Source organism: Dipodomys merriami, unplaced genomic scaffold (assembly GCF_024711535.1).
Source record: "Dipodomys merriami isolate MVZ:Mamm:240054 unplaced genomic scaffold, mDipMer1.0.p SCAF_77, whole genome shotgun sequence".
Taxonomy (NCBI): domain Eukaryota; kingdom Metazoa; phylum Chordata; class Mammalia; order Rodentia; family Heteromyidae; genus Dipodomys; species Dipodomys merriami.
Genome location: NW_027206368.1, coordinates 6,259,016 through 6,280,000, shown reverse-complemented (window position 1 = coordinate 6,280,000; position 20,985 = coordinate 6,259,016). Strand labels below are relative to the sequence as shown.

At 40.4% G+C, this 20,985-nt stretch overlaps 1 protein-coding gene across 1 annotated transcript in view; it reads left to right on the top strand.

Annotated features, from left to right (window-relative positions):
• LOC138818508 (uncharacterized) overlaps positions 1–20,985 on the top strand; it is a 69,749-nt gene that overhangs the window by 40,512 nt on the left and 8,252 nt on the right. The window contains exons 9-10 of the mRNA XM_070009429.1: positions 342–465; positions 8,522–8,601. Of these exons, the coding sequence (XP_069865530.1) occupies positions 342–465; positions 8,522–8,601 (204 nt within the window). The remainder of the gene's footprint in view (positions 1–341; positions 466–8,521; positions 8,602–20,985) is intronic.

Sequence of the window (20,985 nt, the reverse complement as noted above, 5' to 3'; positions counted from 1 at the left end):
AGATACTTAGGAGACTGAAATCTGATGATTATGGTGTGAAGCCAGCTCAGGTAAAAGTGTCTGTGAGACTTTTATATCCAATTAACCACCAAAAAGCTGGAAGTGGTGCTGTGGTTCAGATAATGGAGTACTAGACTTGAGCACAAAATCTAAGTGCCCAGGCCCTGAGTTCAAGCCCTAGGACTAGCACACACACACACACACACACACACACACACACACACACACACACACACACACACACACACACACTGATGTGTTGGCATGAGCTCTTCAGTCTTTTCTCCTTGTGAGATTTTTTTTCATTCATATTTCCACAATATTTTATTATCTTCATTCAGGTGAAATCTGTCCTTAATTCTCTGAGTGGAGAAAAATTAGAGGCTATAATACTTGAATTAGAACAACTCAAAGACGTATTTTCCCTAGCAGACTTTTGTGAGGAAGAGGAAGAAGAGAAGAAAGGTAATATGAAAACTCAGAATCTGAGTTGGAAGATGCAGTGTATTTATATTTTGCCTTGAGTAAACTACAGTAAATTGTGTGTATGTGTGCACGCGCTCACAACAACTATGCTGGTCCTGGGGCTTGAACTCAAGGTCTGCTTGCTGTCCCTGAGCTTTTTGCTTAAAGTTAGGCCCTCAAGGACTTGAGCCACACCTCTACTTCCAGCTTTTTTTTGTGATTAGAGATAGGATCTCTTGGAGTTATCTTCCTAGGCTGGCTTCCAACTATGATCCCCAGATCTCAGCCAGCTAAGTAGCAGTGTGAAAAGGATAGCCACTGGTACCCTGCATCTCTCTCATTTTTGAAGTGAGAATTTTCATGTAGAATCCTTTTTGCAACTTTCCCCCTGTCTAGGTGTTCAGACATGTCAGCCTCTTGCTTATGTCTTCTGTTTTTTTTCCTGTCAGACTCCTTTTAGCATCCCTCATACTGATATTGTTCATATACCCCTGCCAGTGTTTACAGTTAAAGACTGCTCTTTTCAGAGTTTGTCTTCAGTTTGACTGACATTTCTTTATATCTCTGGATACTTCAGCTGTACCTTGTGACTTATGGGACCCTTAATCCCATCTTGAATTGAGGCAGAAAACGTGGTAGTACCTAAAATGTGAGTGACACTCTTCCCCCCTCCCCGCCTCCACAATTTAAAGCCTGCTGTATCTCTTACGAAACATGAATGTTGAAGCTGCTCATTTTTTACAGTAATTAGGTAATGTGGCAGTTAATATAAAATATAATTTCTGGACAAATGAATAATTAGGTTTGTTTTATTTTAACATTTAATTAAATATATTTCTAACATATTCTTTGCTAATTGGCTATTTTTAAAAAGTGGAATGAATGAATTCAATTTTGAATTTTTCTTTTAAGCTGGTCCTAGGACTTGAACTTAGGGCTTGAGTAGTACCCTAAACTTTTTTTGCTCAGGGGTAGTGTACTACCACTTGAACCACAGCACCACTTCTGTCTTCTTTTTAGTAGTTTATTGGAGAAAGAGTCTCACAGACTTTCGTGCCTGAGCTGGCTTTGAACCATGATCTTTAGGTCTTAGTTTCCTGAGTAGCTAGGATTACAGGCATGAGCCACCAGTGCCTAGCCCATTTGTAGTGTTTAATTGAACTACATGCTTTGCCATGGAATGCCATTTTCACTATGAAGTATACAAGTGGTCACAGAGACTAGAATTCTTTATTTGGGGGAGGGGGATCTGGTTGGGGGGCCTGAACTGTGGACCTGGGCGCTGTCCCTCAGCTCTTCAGCTCAAGGTTAGCGCCCTACCAATTGAGTCACAGAGCCACTTCCGGTTTTTTCTTTTTGCTTATGTGGTTCTGAGAAATCGAACCCAGGGCCTCATGCATGCAAAGCAAGCACTCTACCACTGAGCCACCTTCCCAGCCCAGAGACTAGAATACTATTTGGTGAACATTTCTTAAAAGTGAATGAAATGAGCCTTTACAACAAGAAAAGCAACTATGTATGAGTCATGCTATACATTCAAACTAACTTTCAATTTTGTAGAGTGGATTTATTGATCTGTTGAGCTTTGTAGCTTCCCAGTGCTGTTTACAGACTATGCTGATGAAATCTGTGTTGAAAATAACAGCTATATTCATTCATTTCAAGACAGTTGGTCAGCATTTGAAAGATTTGTGTGACTCGGAGTGAGTATTTTCCCATTATTTAATGTGTGATGTTAGCAAATGATGCACAGGCAAAAGAAAAAAAAGACTAATGCATTTTAATTCAATACATCCAATCAGAAAACCTTATGGTATAGCTTCAGGCTCATTGCTATGTATATCATTACAACTAAATTTTAAGAGATGACACTACTTGAGTTTTAGTATAGTATTAAGGAATATGTAAGCATTTCCTTTACTGATAATCTGAGAAGGCTACTAAAACTTCTTCCTTTTCTAACTAAGTGACTTTGTGAGGTAGATTTCCTTCATATACTTAAAACAACATACCCCAGCAGACAGAGTGTAAAAGCAGATGAGAACACATGTGTCTTTCATTAGGCTAAAGGATAAAGAGATTCATTAAATATGTAAAACAATTGTATTATTCTGCTGAAATTTCACCTTTTGTGGAAATTACAGTTATTTTCAATAAATGTATATAAACAAGTACTGTTTTTTTTTTCTTAAGTTTGCAAAACTACCATAAGCACTTCAGTTCTAATTTTTCTTTTGTTTGGGATGTGAAACTAGGACTTGAACTCAATACCTGATGCATTGCTCATTGGATGTGTTCTACTTTTTAACATATCTGTCTGTATCTGTCTGTTTCTTTAGTGTGTGTGTATGTGTGTGTGTGTGTGTGTGTGTGTGTGTGTGTGTGTGTGTGTATCCCCTATTTTTATTTAATTTATTTTTGTGGCAGTCCTGGGCTTGAATTCAGCACCTAGGCATTGATCCTGAGCTGCACTCTACCACTTGAGTCACAGGTGTACTTTGTTTTTTGTTTTGTTTTGTTTTTTGTTTTTTTTCTGAGTAGTTTATTGGAAATAAGAGTCTCACTGACTTTCCTGCTCCAGCTAGCTTTTTTTTCCCCTCTAATTTGTGTTTTTTATTGTGAAAATACTGTACAGAAGGGTTACAATTACATGAGTAAGGTAATGAGTACATTTCTTATCAAGCATTGTTGCTTCCTCCTTTGTTTCCCCTATCCCTCCCTTCCCCCGCTAAAGTTGTAAACTTTTTTCATAACGTCTTGTACATATTGTTGCAGTGGGTCCACCTGTATCCCTATTTAAACACTTTGTTTTTCCTTTCCCCTCCACAAATTATACCAACATCCAATACAGTGAAAAGAGGGGTTATACATTGGAAGCCAGCTAGCTTTTAATAGCAATCTATGGCTCTCAGTCTCCCGAATCTGTAGCTAGGATTACTGGTGAGAGCCACCAGTTCCTACCTCTACTTACATTGTTTTTATCAGTTGTGGGGCCTAAACTCTGGGCCTGCGCACTGTCCCTCAGCTCTTCAGCTCAAGGCTAGCACTCTACCACTTAAGCCACAGTGCCACTTCTGGCTTTTTCTACTTATGTGGTGCTGAGGAATCCAACCCAGGACCTCATGCACGCAAAGCAAGCACTCTACCACTGAGCCACCTTCCAAGCCTGTCTACTTACATTTTTAATTAGCTCTTTGGGGGCTCTCAAAAATTTAAAAGTATTAAGAGGTCCTGAGACTAGTATGAGGGCTGCAAAATTAAAATTTTCCAAATGTCAGTGCATTTAAAGATGGGTTTCTCTTTTACTTCTTTGAACTGTCAGTGTGCTTGTCACTAATATCCTCTTAATCTCATTTGTTTTTTTCTATTTCTAATCTACTGTAAAATAACTAGTCTTCAAGTTTTCTACAGAAAGACTGAACATTTCTCAGGGAGGGACTTTCTTTATTCCTTGAGTACAGATTTTCTGCAGACTGGGACATTTTCTTTTTTGTTTGTTGTTTTCAGCCGTGTGTTCTAAGAGTTCAAACTAGACAGTTGTATAACACCTTAGTAATAAATGACTACTTAGTCTATGTAAAAGCTTGCTTCCTGATTAGAAAATATTTTCTAATGGCTCACACCTGTAAACCTAGCCACTCAGGAAGCTGAGATCCAGGATCTGGGTTTAAAGCCAGCTCACCAGCAAAGTCTGTGAGACTCTGATCCCCAGTTAACTACCCAAAGCCCAAAGTGGAGCTGTAGTCAAGTGATAGAGTATTAGATTTGAGCTGAAACAGCTCAGGGACAACACCCAGGCCCTGAGTTCATGCCCCATGACTTGCACAAAAGAAAAAAGTTTTTTGAATGTAAGTTCTTAATGTTGTTCTGAAATATTGAGATGGCAGTTAACTATGATGGGCTTTTGGAGTTTTCCACTGTGTTAAAATGAAGATCTGTCATTTACTAAAGCCAGGTGACCTTGAAAAGTTCCTTGATACTGAGCTGTTTTCTCATCTATAAGGTAACCCAATCTAATTCCTCACAGGTTGTTAAAATAAGTACTAAAAGAAATACTGTATTCAGGGGCTGGGAAGGTGGTTCAGTGGTAAAGTGCTTGCCTTGAATGCATGAGGCCCTGGGTTCAGTTCCTCAGCATCACATAAGCAGAAAAAGTTGAAGTGGCGCTGTGGCTCAAGTGGTAGAATGCTAGCCTTGAGCTGAAGAGCCAAGGACAGTGTCCAGGCCCAGAGTTCAGGCTCCACAAACAGAAAAATAAATAAAGTATAATAGTCTTAACTAAGAGATACTAATTATTTTCATGATTCCAAAGATATAATAGATAAAAAAATCTTCTTTTTAGATGGCTTAACTTAGGAAACACATAAAGCCATTGTGATGTGTTTAGATAGTTGCATTTTTTTCTAACTAGGCCTCAATATGACAATTGTGTTATTTATAAACTTATTTGTGCAATTAACAGCATTCGTTCTGTAATCAGCATCTTGTTTTGCCCACGAATGGGACTCTTGATCTTTAAATACCATTCAGAGGACTTGGAGGCATTTTCTAAACAGTTGGATTTTTGTCTATTATGTTCACCAGAAATGACTCCGAAAACAGACTCCTTCCCAGCTCCTCTCACACTCTGTGCCAGCCCTCCTCAGTGATATTTGTTGAGAATTCAGCAGTGATGTTGGCATTTAATGATATCTCAATGAAGTATGGAAAAAATGGAAGTAGCTAATGGGCGATAAATTTAGGAACCTGGTGGTGTGGCAGTGTTGGTCATCTTTTTCCATCAGCATCCTTGGTCCTTACCATCCCTTTGCCTAAGAATATGTCTTCCTATTTTGGGAGAGCCCTTCATTCTTGCAAAGTTCCTCCAAAGCCCACACTTTATTATTTTATTTATTTATTTATTTATTGTTGTTTTTGGTGCCAGGACCACAGTTTGAACTGAGCTGATGTCTTACCACTCTGAACCAAGATACCAGTCTGTCTTTTTCTTGCTAAGCGGAGATAGATCTAAACAGAATTTTCTGCCTGGCTGGCTTTAAAGGTCCATTCTCCAAGTCTCAGCCTCCTGAGTAGCTGTGATTATAGCCATGAACCACCAGCACCATCCTACATACTTTCAATGCAACTTCTCCTTACCGCAGTGCCAGTCCCCAAACACAGAGCCTCAACCAAGTCCTCTAAGACAGAGTTCCACCTCTAGCCTAATACTGGGCCACACTCCTGCCTAATATATATTTCATTCAGTGGAAAGCATTTGACAGTGATCTTCCACCATTGTTTACCTTTGTTTATGGTGGTACTGGGGTTTGAGCTCAACTCACTCAAAGTCAGTAGGCAGGCACAGTACCACTGAGCCATGCCTTGGGCCCTCTTTTCCCTTGACTGTTTTCAGGGAGAGTCTGGTTTTTCCTGGATGCATGCCTGAACTAGAGTTACCCATTTCAGTCTTCCTGTCATTGTTAGGATCACAGGCATTTGCCACTGTGTTCAGCTTCTCTGTTGAGATAGAATCTCCTAAAATTTTCTGCCCAGGTTGGGCTGGAACTGAGATCCTCTTAATTTTGGCCTCTCACATTAATGTAAGAGGATGAACAGATACTACTGTACCAGGCTATGGCTGAGAAGGGGATCTCACAAACTGTGCTGTTAAGCCTGACCTCAAATTATAATTCTCCATTCTCACCTCCCAAATAGCTAGGATTACAGACATGAGCCACAACAGTGACCCATTTCCTTTTTGTTCACAACTCTTACCAAAAAAAAAAGTTTATTTAAATAAACTCAAACATAATACATTGTATATTTGTACATTTGTAAATTCAATGTACATATTCAAATATTAATTATATTCTAAGTATATATTAAATATGTTTAGAACAGAGTGAGATAAATCTAAATAAAAAATTCTGCATGCCATTGGATCATTTTGTCAATACTTTGTGATATTGTTATCTCATTATGTTTTCAGATTAATTTCTTGCACCCAGCAGGATTTAGTTGGAATAATTAAATGTTGCTTAAATGAGGTACATAGGTAAGGATGGTATTAATGAGATCACCTTCACAATCCATGTTAAACTTGGATTGCTAAGTCATTTTAATTCTCTCTCTTAAATGCCAACTGAGAGGGACAAATGTGCCATGATACATTCCCCCCTCCCACCAACCAGGGACTTTTGGAGACAATGGCAGGTATAAAGAAGTAATAATTTGCCCTTTGAAGCTATAGACTGGTGATTAATAAATATATAGATTCTAAAGTCTAAAACATTAGGCTGGTCTCAAAGTGGGTGAATGGATAGGATTTAGGTGTGTAAAGAGAAAAAGAATATTTCCTGACAATTTGTTTGTCTGTCTTGATTATAGTTTGCTCTTGACTTATCCTTATGTTTGCATGTTTCTCTACTAAGGTGTTCTGTGTTCCCATCTTCATGATAATTTCAACATTTTCCTTAGCACCCTTCCAACATTTAAGAATCCTTTCTCCCTCTGATTTACACATCACCGTCTCTTACTTGGATCATGGATTATTGACTCAATTTTACTTTCTTGTTTATTCCTAGATTAGTGCTGATAAGTTCTGTACTCAGCCACTAAAGTGATCTCTCTTTGATTTAAATTTGATCTTACCTGTCTCTGTTTTAAAAATCATCAGTAGTTCCTCATCTCTTTGGTAGAAACTTTGAGATATTAAGAGGGTATAAAGGCTCAGTCTTAGCTGGATCCTATTTTGTTGTTTTTTCCTTTGCATATTCTAAACTTCCTGCTATGCTTTCATCCCCCTAATCTTGGCACTCATTTCCTCTGCCTGAAACTCTTCCCATTTTCTTGGATAACCTGGATTCTCCTGGAGTCTTACTGTCCCAACTTGAATTCCATTTTCTTTTTTTCTGGTCCTGGGGCTTGAACTCAGAGCCTGGGCTCTGTCTCTGAGCCTCTTTTTGCTGAAGTCTAATGCTCTACCACTTGTGCCACAGTGCTACCTCCAGCTCTTTCTGTTTGTGTGGTACTGAGGAATCAAACCCAGGGCTTCATGCATGCAAGGTAAACACTCTACTACTAAGCCACATTCCCAGCCCTGAATTCCATTTTCTTTATATAATATCTGCTTCATACTCTCCATTCATTCTTCTGTAATGTGGTGCAAAGAACATTGAAAGTGGAGGCCAAGGTTTAACTTCTTATCTTTGCTAGGAGATCTTGTAAAAATTCTTGACCTCTTCCAGCCTGCATTATCTTTATCACACAAGTGTGATAATACCCACTTTTCTTATAAGCCCATTAAGAACATCCATTGACATACTGTGCACAAAAAAATTCTATAAGCATGTCAGCCAAAGATGTTTGCCATGACAACATTGGTGGTGACAACAAGAATGATCCACCCAAGGAAGCATTTAGCTTCACAGCTTGGGTGACCTTCCTGAACCATCCAGGCCAAACTAGTGCTTCCTATGCCTCTGTCCTGGATTGGCACTCAGCTTAAATTGCTTGTAAGTTTACTGAGTGGAAAGAGATGCTTGAAGGCAGATCTGGTAAGAAGCTGGAAGCTAGTCCTAAATTCCTGAAGTGTCGTGATGCTGTCATGCTTCATATGATTCCAGCAAGCCTGTGTATGTGGAGAGCTTCTTTGACTATTCTCCTCTGGATCATCTTGCTGTTTGTAATAGGAGATAGTTGCTGTGTGTGGCATCAAAGCTGTGGACAAGAAGTGTGCTGGAGCTGGCAAGGTCACCAAGTCTGCCAAGAAAGCTCAGAAGGCCGAGTGAATATTATTATCCGTAGCACCTGTAGCTTCAGCTTAACCAGTGGTGGAAGAAAAGTGTCAGAAATGTTTGTCTTAATTGGACATTAACTGAAAGACTGGATAATGATAACAATGCATCAGAAAACCCTCAGAAGGAAAGGAAAAAAATTGTATAAGCACTCATATTCCATGCTCATTAAATTGTTATGAATACTTCTGCTGCCTTCACTCCTCTTCCTTCTTACCTTTCTTGTGAACCTCAGCAGTTTTGCTGGAATATTTTTCATGTGAGACTTTGTTTTTTTTCAGGAGATGAAGATTTTTCTGAAGGGATAACAGAGCTGTTTTCCCAGCTGTACATCTCCTGCAAACCAGACAAACTTGCCAGGGTAAGTTATTACTTCTTGGTGATTTTGATTCATTTATTTTTGACACTTCAGTGAATTAAAAACTGAGATAGTAACCATTTACCATATGGAAGTAATAGCCTTGGGCAAAGCCTTGCTCTTTGTTGGTGACTTGGGAGCTATATGCATATCCAAGGTCAGAGAGGGGTAGGGAGGTTCTATATCCAGAGAAATATTTAATACAACATATATTCGGTTGCCTGCTCATGCACAGGACAAGGGATGCTTTTTCCTTTTATGCCTATCTTTCCCAGGCTCAGGAGACATTCTATAAACCAGTAAGCACCAGGCACACAATGCTTTCTGGACAGAGGGAGCTGATATAAGTCAGGATGTCCTGTTTGCTCCTAAGTCCTAGGGTAAGGAACGTAACACTTGATCTTGTTGCTTTTGTTATTAGATAATAAATTTTATTATGGAATGTCTTGTGTAGAAGAAAGACATTCCTCAAGGAACAAAGTAGCAGAATTGCACATTCCTGGCCGGCCTGTGCTAGCAAAGTTCTACCTTAAAAGAAGAAAAAAAACACATAAAGAAATACATGTTTAAAATCTACTGAATGTAAGAAATAAAGAGTACAGTTTCCTGTGAATATATAATGTCAGGGAGTTTCCTGCAAACAGTAGCCTCTAAACTGGGATGATTTTTTATTCTTCATAGGGAAATAGTAATAACATTTATTATTATAACCACAATTCATTGACATTCAGTACATTTCCAGTATTGTAGAACCATCACCTTTATCTTATCCAAAACATATCCATCACCCTCAACAAAAATTTGGGGCCATTAAACCATTCAGCCCTCAATCCACAGTAGCCCTGAGTTATTTTCTGTATCTGTGAATTTTCTTACTCTTGGTACTTTATTGTTGTAGTCTGAATGTTTGGATTTCCATAATTTTCATATGGTAACACTTGATCTTTTATTAGTATCCCCCAATGCATGCATTCTCCATTAAGCCTTCTCAGAACAATCCTCAGGAACTTATCTTCTGCAGTTCAAGTGCATCTCTTCACTATTCAATCTAGTATTGTTTAAAAATAGTCAAATTTAGGAAAAGTCACAAAAAGAATATAAACTATTTCTGTGATTTTTATGCAAATTCAGTTGGTTAATATTTTCCTTCATTTGCTTAATCACTTATGCTTGCATGTATGTTCTCTTTGTGGACATACATTTGAGATTAAATTGTATATTTCGTAGTTCTCTATTCCTACATATTTTAATCTTGATCTCAGGACAAAAATGTCCCATTATTACATAGCCACAGTATAGTTATCAACTTCAGTAAATTAATCACAATGCCATACTTTTGCTTAATCTTTTGTCTATATTCCAGTTTTGCCAATTGGCTCAATTCTGTCCTTATCAATTTTTTTCTCTAAAAACCAATACATGATCATGAATTATATGTAGTTGTGTATACTTGATCTCTTTTAGTCTATAATAATTTATCAGCTTTTCCTTATCTTTATAACATCAATATTTTTGAACAACACAAGCACCTCCTTCCCTTTAGTAACTAGGATGACAGTATCAGTGACTGGCAACTGGCAAATGTAGAGTTCTTGAGGGTAAAATGTGTTTTGTTTTGTTTTTTACAAAGTATGAGGCTCATAGTAAAAAATCTTCAGTGTTGATGACCCCATTGAAACTAGCTTAGTATTCTAAATATACATGCAGATGTTCAGTAAGCAGACATGTTTCTCTATTTTTATTCCAGGTAATTTGCTAGGTGCTAGGGAAGTAATGATGAGAAGGACATAGAAAAATCACAAGAATAGAAGAAATCATGTTAATAAATATTTTTGAGGTCAATAATTGCATATGGTCAATAATTCCCCATGTGGTCCCATGTGGCAATTCTTGGAAGGCAGTTTTCAAATAATTGAAATTTTTGTCATTGAGACATAGGATATAGCAGGGGCATTGGCCTGGTTGCCTGCACACTAAGGATGTAGGGAAAAGTGCACTGGAAGGTGTGGTACTGGGAATAATTTCTTTTTAAATTTTTCTTTACGTTTTTTACCTTTTTTCTCCAGGCTAACAGGTTTCATACCTTGAGCCACAGCTTAATTACTCACTTTCTTTTTTCTTTGTTTCTTTTTGCCGGTCTTGGGGCTTGAACTCTTCTGCCTGGTCACTGTCCCTGAGCTTCTTTTTTTGGGGGGGGGGATCCGGTCTTGGGCCTGAACTCTGGGCCTGTGTGCTTTCCTTCAGCTCTTCAGCTCAAGGCTTGCACTCTACCACTTGAGCCACAGCATCACTTGTGGCTTTTTTTCCTACTTATGTGGTGCTGAGGAATTGAACCCAGGGCCTCAAGCATGCAAGGCAAGCGCTTTACCACTGAGACACTTTCCCAGTTCCCTTGTGAGATTCTTATGTCCAATTAACCACTCAAAACCCAGAAGTGATGCTATAGCACAAGTGGTAGAGCACAAGCCTTGAGTACAAGAGGCTCAGGGACAGCACACAGGTCCTGAGTTCAAACCCCACAACTGACAAAAAATACAGAAAGGAAAAGAGTACTACAAGAAGCCAAGATGACGATACAGAGTCTTGAAAGTTGAGAGCCAAGGTTCAAAGCCATCCTAGGCATGAAAATCCATGAGATGTTTTTCACCAATTAAGCAGCAATAGGTAGGAAGCAGTAGAGCTCTACCCTTGAGCAAAACTCCCCAAGTTCAAGCCCAGGAATAGCACAAATGAAAAGAATTCTCATGGACTTTTCTGCCCAAGCTGGATTCAAAACACAAATGCTCAGATTTCAGCCCTCTGAGCAGGTAGGATTATAGGTATGAACCATATTTTTTAAAATCTTGAATTGCCTCTAATATTTTTGCCCTCCTTTTCACTTAATTTTTTATTCCTTTTCTCTTTTTTGTAAGTTCATGTCATCTAGCTTATTATTTAGGCCTGGCCATTCTTTCTGCAGTTTTTGTTTTGAGTTTTATTGGTTGTTTTGGAGCTTGTTATAGTACTTGAACTCAAGGGCTGGTCATTGTTCCTAATTTTTTCTCAAGGGTAGTAGGCTTCCCACCTCAAGACACAGTTCAAATTTTGGCTCTTTACGCATTTGTCTTTCTTTCTGCATTTATTTTAGGTGCTGATCCTCTGGCTTGAACTTAGGACTTGGGCTTTTTTGCAGAGTTTTTGCCAAGTTTTTGTTGTTGTTGTTTTTGTTTTGTTTTGTTTTGTTTTTTCTTTATTGCTAGTCCTAGGGCTTGAATATAGGGCCTTAACTTTTGCTAGTCATAAAATCAGGGCAGAGCCACTGTGTCTGAGGTTTTTCCCTTTCTTTCTCAAGACTAGCAGTCTCCATGGCTTGAGCCACAGATAAAGTTCTGGCTCTATTTATTTATTTATTCATTCATTCATTCATTTTTGGTGCTAGGGCTTAAACTCATGACATGGCCACTCTCCTGCTTGAAGTCAGAGCAGAGCCACTATGAATGAAGCATTTTTTGTATTGTTTTTCTCAAGACTAGCAGACTGTGACAGCTTGAGCCACAGCTTCATTGATGGCTTTGTTTATATAATGTTCTCCACCCTCCCCCCCCGTTCCCCCCCCACACACAGGCAAAAGCTGTAAAGTTCATTTTTCGACATAATATCTTGTACATCTCATTGTTGCAATAGGTCCACCTGTATCCCTATTTAAAAAATTTGTTTTTCCCCTTCCCCTTCCCCTTCACAAATTATACCAACATCAAATACAGTGAAAACGGGGGAGTTATTTATTTTTTGGTTCTGGTCCTAGGGCTGGAACACAGGGAGTGGTGACTGTTCCTAGACCTGAAATCAGGGCAAGATCACTGTGCAGGAGTCTCTCCCCTGTCCTGAGCAAGGCTGACAGGCTCTGAACCTTGAGATGCATCTCAACATCTGGCTGTGTAAAACAAATTTGGTAATTCATAGCTGGGGGAGCTGGGAAGGTGGCTCAGTGGTAAAATGCTTACCTTGAGCTGAAGAGCTAAGGGACAGCATCCAGAGCTAGAGCGGGCCCCATCACCCACAAAAAAGAAAAAATAAAAAGAAAGCTGGGTGCCAGTGGCTTACGCCTGTAATCCAAGCTACTCAGGAGGCTGAGATCTGAGGATTGCAGTTCAAAGCCAGCCTGGGAAGGAAAGTCCGTGAGACAATTATCTCCAATAAACCACCAAAAAACCAGAAGTGGTACTGTGGCTCAAGAGGTAAGGCACTAGACTTGAGTTGAAGAGCTGAGGGACAGTGTGTAGGCCGAGTTCAAGCCCCATGACCAACCAAAAAAATAGATTCTCATGGGAAGACAGGGACATTACCCAGGCTCTAAAATCAGAGGATAGTGGTTCAAAGGCAGCCTGGGCAGGAAAGTTGTTGAGACTCTCATCTCCAATTAATCACCAAGTGTTTGGAAGTAGTATAGTTCTAGTCTTGTGCAAAACAGCACAAGTTCAGGCACCAGTACTGGCACACATGCCCAGGCTGACTATGAACTACAATCCTAAGATTTCAGCTTCTACAGTAGCTAGGATTATAGGCATGAGCTACTACTTAAAAATATTTCATTGACTTTTCTCTTTTTTTGCCATCTTCTCATTATTTTGTTCATTTCTCATGTGTGTGTGTGTGTGTGTGTGTCCTGGTGTTGGTTCTAGAGCTTGAACTCTGGAGCCTAGCCACAGTCTCTGAATTTGTTTTTCTTTTATTTTTGATGCTGTTCCTAGGGCTTGAATTCTGGGCCTAGTCCCTGTCCCTGAGTCATTCTTTTGTTGTTGGTGGTGATGGTCCTAGGGCTTGAACATAGGGCCTGATCACTTCCTGGGTTTGAAAGCAGGGCAGGGCCACTGTGTATGAGGGTTTTTGTTGTTTGTTTTCCCTAAAAGGAAGCAGTCTCTGTGGCTTGAGCCACACAGATCAACTTCTCGCTTCTTTTACTTTTTGGCAGTTCATGGCAGATAAAATTCTCATAGAAGTTAAGAAGTTGAGGGTACTATATCAACACCTGAAATCTGAGGATTGAGGTTGAAAGCCCAGGCAGGTAAGTCCGTAAGATATATCTCCATTTAATCCCCTAAAGAGAAAAAGTGGTAGAGTGCTACCTTTAAGAAACGTATTTCTATTTCAAGCTCTGGCTTCAAGACCCAGGACTGATACACATTCACAAATCCCTAATGGTCTTTTCTGCCTAGTTTGCCTTGGAACCGAGATCTTCAAGTTCTGTCTTTTGTGTAGCTTGAGCTCCAGGTGTAAGCCACCAATTCTCTGCTCATTTTAAGATTTGGAATTGGCGCTTTGTGCTCTTCTTCCATTCTGATTTTATTTATGTATTTGTATTTAATTAATTAATTATTAGTTGTCCTACCCTATGTATCTGGGCCTGGTCACTTATTTTGCTTTTTTGCTGAAGGCTGTTGCTTTACCACTTGAGCCACAGCTCTACTTCTGGTTTTTGCTGGTTAGTTGGAGATCAGAGCTTCATGGAATTTCCTGCCCAGGTGGGCTTTTAACCACCATCCTGAGATTTCATGCTTCTAACTGGGATTACATGTCAGCCACCAAAAAATGCCTGACTCACTCAATTTTAATATTCTTAATAGGGTCTTATACTTTTTTAATTCACATTAAAATGATGATGTCGATGATGATGATGATGATGATGATGATGATGATGATGATGATGATGATGATGATGATGATGATGATGTGCAGGTCATGGGCTTGAAATCAGGGCATGTGTGCTGTGCTGTCCATGATCTTCAGCTCAAGGTCTGGAATTTTGTCTATTTCTTTTTGCTTCTTTCTTGGTGGTTAATTTGAGAGAATTGTCTCATGGAAAAGCTTGGCACTACTCAAGAGGTTGAAATCTGAGGATTGTGGTTTCAAGCCAGTCCTGGCAAGAAGTCCAAAACACTCTTTCCTTTTTCTTCTAAGTTTTTGTTTTAATGAGAAAGATGGGGTGCAGTGGAGTTGCAGTTTCATTAGCAGGTAAAAAGGATGTTTGTTTTTGAGCAATGGCCTCCCAAAGTACACTGCCTCCTGGCTAGGGATGGTGAACTGATGGTTATAATGCCTTCTGTCTTCCTTCTGTGACCTATTGCCCTGGTAACCGATTGTTTACAAAGATGTGATCCTGACTCCTGAGCAACAGGAAAAGGCACAATATCATTCCTGGGTTGGGATGAAAACCAAGTGGATCCCGCCATTTGGTGTGCTGCCTTGCTCTGGGGGGCAGGATGATAGTGCACCCTTCTATGAAGAAAGAAAATAACTTGAACAATTCTGTCCTCTTTGTTCATTTCTGACAGATGAGGGCTGTGAGACACATTCATGGAATCATCTAGGGGACTTGTCCAGGATCTCCATTGTGTCTGGGAAGGAAGGGCCCCAAGTTTTGCTGTAGAGAGATGCATCCTGCAGTGCCATGGCCCTGGTTTGCTCCAGTGCCAGTGATTACCCAGATCAGGAAATGTCACCTGTTGCAGGTAAAATAGCTCTCAGGACATTTGTCCTGATGACCATGGAAGCCCATGCCTAGGCCAGTGTAAGCAATGGTGACACAGTGGTGCTCGTGTGGCTGGGAGTATGGAAGTAGCACAGGTGTGGATGAGAGGTGTGGGTAGCACACATGGTAGATGCCTTCTGCTCTGCCCACCACATGACTAAAGGTAATGCTGGATTCTGTCTGAAATTAACTAGGGTCTGGGGCACTGCACATTTTCTGAGATGCCAAAGCTCCCATGGGGACACAGGTTGAGGTAGACTAGGTGAAAGGGAGTGAAGGAAACCTGCAGAAAATAAGGAAGTTTTGATTCTTTTTAAAAGTTCCTTTAATGGTTAAATTTTAATCAAAATGGGAAATAAATGGAAAAAGTTATTCTAGATCTCAATTTCCTGAATAGCTAACATTCCAGGTGTGACACTATTACCCATCTCACTCTTTTTTATCTATTGAGTTTATTAGGTTCTAGACACTGTAGCAAGTAGAAAAGAAAAACTTTGTTTTGAAGTTCTATGCTTTAGTGTGTGGGGGTGGGGGAGGGTGGAGAATGTATAAATATGTTTGAAAATATGATGGAAAAATAGATTGAGAGATGTGCTAGGGAGGAGTGTTGGCAATTTACAGTGAGGTATGATTTCAGAAAAGCGTCATGTGGTAAAGTGACTTAGGAGATCAAGGCAACTCACCCAGGCCCCAGAATCAGGTAGGGTCATGAGCTCAAAGTTGAGGGTGTCTGGCCTGTCTTAGAGTCAGTAAACCAGTGTGGCTACATCACAATCAGTGTGTGGAGTAGAGGATATGCTTGCTGTAGGACAGGCAGTGGGCAGCTTGTGCAGAGCAATGAGTTACAAGTGTGGTCTCCACCCAGAAGCAGTGATCTCATCCAGGAACTTTAGCAGGTCCAGCCCAGACCTGTTTAGTCAGGGGCTAGGGTCCAGTGTTGCCTGCTTCAAAGAAGCCCTCTAGATGTATTTGAGAACCACTAGACAAGATAAGTTCCCTTAGACTATGGTAGAGACTTTGGATTTTATTCTGAAACAGAAGCTCTTGAAGGTTGGGAGTGAGAGAGTACAGGATTTAATTTAAGAAATATACAAAGTGGGTGCCAGTGGCTCATACCTCTATTCCTAGATACTCATGAGGTTGAGGTCTGAGAATCCTGGTACAAAGCTATTCTGGACAAGAATGTCTGAGACACTTAACTTGAAGTGGAGATATGGCTCAAGGGGCAAAGTGTTGGTTTTGAGAAAACAAGCTCAACAAATTCAAAGCCCTGGCTCTAAGTTCAAGCCCAAGTACCAGCACAAAACACACAGGCCAGGCAATGGTGGCTCACACCTGTAATCCTACTGACTCTGGTGGGTGTGGTCTGAGGATGGTAGTTTGAAACTAGCCCTGGCAGGAAAATCCATGAGATCTAATCTCCAAATACCCACTGGAAACAGCTAGAAGTGGGGCTATGGCTCAAATAGTAGAGCACCAGCCTTGAGTAAAAGCTCAGCCACATTATGCAGGGCCTTGAGTTCAAGCCCCAGTACTGACACTGACACAAACATAAGCACATATACACACACACAAACACCAACACAAGCAGTGATGGTCACTCATGGGAAGGAAGCACAGGAGCCCAGTGGTTCCCCTCTCAATTCTCAGGGCCCTCTTGTCCTCTGGAGACACCCCAGTTTTTCTTCCAGCATAATAATTATTATTACAAAATATTAGAATTATAAATATAATTACTATATTAATGCTATAAGTGCAATGATATAAAACATTTTTATAAAATGTATTAATATGTTACATATTATATTCTATAACATACATACATTATATATTATATAATATCTAGTAAATATACAAATAAATATAAATGTTATATATAATAGATAAAATATACATGCTACAATAGTAAATGAAATATAATGATATAAGTATAAAAATATTATAAATATACTTATTATTATACTAATTATTCTTCAGGAATCACAATGTGGCTTAGTGGTAGCGTGTTTGCCTGGCATACATGAAGACCTGGGTTTGGTTCCTCAGTAAACAGCAAAAGCAGGATGTGGCGCTGTGTCTTAAGTAATAGAATGCTAACCTTGAGCAGAGACAAGCTCAGAGACAGTGCCCAAGCCCTGGGTTCAAACCCTAGGACTGTCAAAAAAAGAACAATATAGTAATTCTTCTACCTGCTGGAGCCCTGTAAAACCAGACACACTCAATCAACTGGGACCTTGAATTTGAGTTCCACAAACATCAAAGATGATTTTTTTTCTAGTCAGTCCTGGGGCTTGAAGTCAAGGCCTAGGCACTGTCCTGGAGCTCTTCTGCTCAAGTCTCATGTTCTACCACTGTAAGCCACAGCACCACTCCAGTTTTCTGGTGGTTAGCTTAAGATTAATGTCATGGACTTTCCTGCCCCGGCTAGTTTTGAACTGAGATCCTCAGATCTCAGCCTCCTGAGTAGCTTCAATTACAGGGGTGAGCCACTGGCTCCAGCTCACAAACACAGTCTTAGCTTCCAGGTCAGTGCCCTGGGCCCCTCCAGGCTAGCTGGTCCTCTTCTTCCCCAGCTTATTGGTGCTGGCAGCAGGTGAACAGGGCAGCGGAAGAGAAGGTGGTTCCTAGTTAACTGGGGGATCCTTTCTGTGTACTGCATGTCCTGCATTAAAAACCCAAACCCCCAGAGACACAAGTTCATTCCTTCAAGGTGGACAATCACCCAGTTCAGAAATTTAGGGGCACCCCTTAAAATCAACCTCTACTCTGATCAGGAGCCCGAAGTGACTGTACCCCTTTTTCCCAGGTTTAAGTTTTTCATTCTCGTTTTCACTATTAGAGTGTGTGTGTGTGTGTGTGTGTGTGTGTGTGTGTGCGTGTGTCTGTGTGTGTCTGTGTGTCTGTGTGTCTGTGTCTGTGTCTATGTGTGTTTTAGTTAGGTAGTTGTACAGAGATGCGGCCATGCAGCAGAGCAGTTCCTGGGTGCAGTGTTTTTTGAACCATGTCTCCCATTTCACAATTCTCACCACCCCTGACCTCAGTTTTCTTAATCTTTAGATTATGTAGTGAATGTTTGGAATTCAGAACAAGCAATTCGGGGCTGGGAAGGTGGCTCATTGGAAGACTGCTTGCCTCACTCACATGAGGCCCTGGGTTCAATTCCTCAGCACCATATAAGCAGAAAAAAGCCAGGAGTGGTGCTTTGGCTTAAGTGGGAGGGCACTAGCCTTGAGCTGAGGAGCTGAGGGACAGCACCCAGGCCCAGAGTTCAAGGCCCATGACCAAAACAAAACAAAACAAAAAAATCAAAACCAAAAACCAAGCAATTCATGTCTACAGTGCATCTTGATCTGTGTCATCCCTTCAATATCTTCCCCCTGCGTCCCCAACCATTCCCTTATTTTTGCGGGTCCTGTCAAATCCTTAGGAGCCAAAGTGGAACCAGCCGGGTGTCCTACATAGGGATTCATAACAGAGGAGAGAGGAGGAAAAAAAGCAGTATGATGCACATGAAAGTTTGCCTTTATAATTTCACAGTGCATTGCTATTTCCTACTCAGATATAATAGTGTAAGCGTATAATGATACCCCAATGTTATCAACAAAAGGTTTCTGTCCAGGGTGATATCACAGAAGGTAGCACTGACATTCATTTGAAAAGTATATCCACTAAAATATTCAAATGGAAGGGAGTCTTCTTACCATAGATATATAAATGAGCTCAAAAAACAAAACACTTAACAAAATGTCTATTGATGTCAATTAAAATGTTAGTGCAATTTTATTTAGTGTGAACTGTGTTTATGAATGTTTAGATTGCAAATGGGAGTATTTTATTTCTGCCCACTTTCTCAGATCTCAGGAGGTTCATAAATAAAACAAATTTCTTTCTCCATTATTTTGTGATTACCACTTTCAAATGGCTCCCTGCCCATAGATTCTAATATTTGTGTCACAATGATTGGTAAAGACTTGAGCCTCTCCATTGATTATAATGACTCCCATTACATTCTGAAAGAGATAGTATATTAACTTCATCTTCAGACAGAGAGGTAAATTGATGCCAGCATGCTCAACGATTTTATGAAAGTTCATGCCATCGGTATCCACCATCTTTGGCAATGATGCATCAAATATTTATTTATTTATTGATTGATTGATTTTATGGTCCAGTCGTGGTGCCTGAACTCTGTGCCTGGGCGCTATCCCTCAGCTCTTCAGCTCAAGGCTAGCACTCTACCACTTGAGCCACAACTCCACTTCCGGTTTTTTGCTTTTTGCTTATGTGGTGCTGAGGAATCAAACCCAGGGCCTCAATCATGCAAGGCAAGTGCTCTAACACTGAGCCACCTTCCCAGCCCTGCATCAACTATTTAATGAAGGAAAACTGGGAGCCAAGCTCTGTTTCAATGTCTAGGAATGGCCTGGAATTAAAATGTATAAAAACTTCATTTTCATAGAGCTGATGTTCTAGATGAGGATACTAACTGACAAAGAAACAGTTAAAAAATCCAAACAGGCTTGGAAGGTGGCTCAGTGGTAGAGTGCTTGAGACCCTGGGTTCGATTCCTCAGCATCACATCAGGAGAAAAAGTGGGAAGTGGCACTGTGGCTCAAGTGGTAGAGTGCTAGCCTTGAGCTGAAGAGCTGAGGGAGAGTGCTCAGGCCCATATTTCGTGCCCCATGACCCCCCCCAATCCAAACAGTGGCAAACACTATGAAACAAAAGAAAATGGAGAAATGGAGTTATTTAAGTTCTGCCTCAACCACAACCTTGGGTGCAGCTACCTTAAGATGATCAAAAGAGGCTTCCGGGAGGAAGTGGCGCTGTAGCTCAAGTGGTAGAGCGCTCGCCTTGAGTTGAAGAGCTGAGGGACAATGCCCAGGCCCAGAGTTCAAGCCCCACGACCGACAAAAAAAAAACTATATAAAAGAGGCTTCCTGGAAATGGTGACTAATGAATTAAGGTGTGAGTTCCGCAAACGAGTCATGAAGGAAAGAGTTGGGGAAAGATGATTTTGGGCAGAGGGGAACACTTGGAGCAAAGGTTGTGAGGTGGGAGACTTGGTGTTTTTGAGGAACATCAAGGTTGCGTGTCACTGGAATGAAATGAGTGAAGAGGGATGGTGGCAGATGCATATGACCCAGAGAAGAGTCTGGTCACATAGGGTCATATAAGCAAGGGCAATCAATGTGGGTTTCTTCTAGAACTTTCCACTGTGGATAATAGCAGGAGGTATCACTATGTGATATGTGCTTTTCAAGGTTCACCATGGTGGCAATGTGGAGAATAAATGAAGAGTGAAAGCCAGGAGCCCTGTGTGGCCATTGTTTAGTACAGGTCAGTGTAGATTAGAATGTCAACAATGGAGTAAAAGTAGTAGATGAAGTAGTGTTTGTTGTTTATTGTTTTTCTTTTTCTTTTTGCTGGTACTGGGGCTTGAATTCAAAGCCTAGCAATCTCACTTAGTTTTTCACTCTAGTAATGCTGAACATGTGAGTGACAGCTGGACTCTTGGCCATTTTGGTGGTTAAGTGGAGATAAGAGTTTCACTGACTATGCTGTAGGGGTTGGCTTTGAACTGTGACCTTAAGATCTCAGCCTTCCAAGTATCTAAGGTTACACGTGTGAGCCACTAGTGCCCAGCTTGTGGAAATGGTTTTGTAAAATGAGACATTAGAACTTGCTCCAAAGATGATGTAGGCTTTTGGCTGAAGCAAATAATAAGATAGATGGTAGAACTATTACAATGAGAAGATGGTAGGAAGAGAAATGTTCTAGCAAGCAGGGAAAGGAATCTCAAATTCTGTTTTAGGCAAATAATTTTGCTTCACCATTGAGAGATAGCCTGGCTAACTGGAGCTGTCTAGTAGACAGGC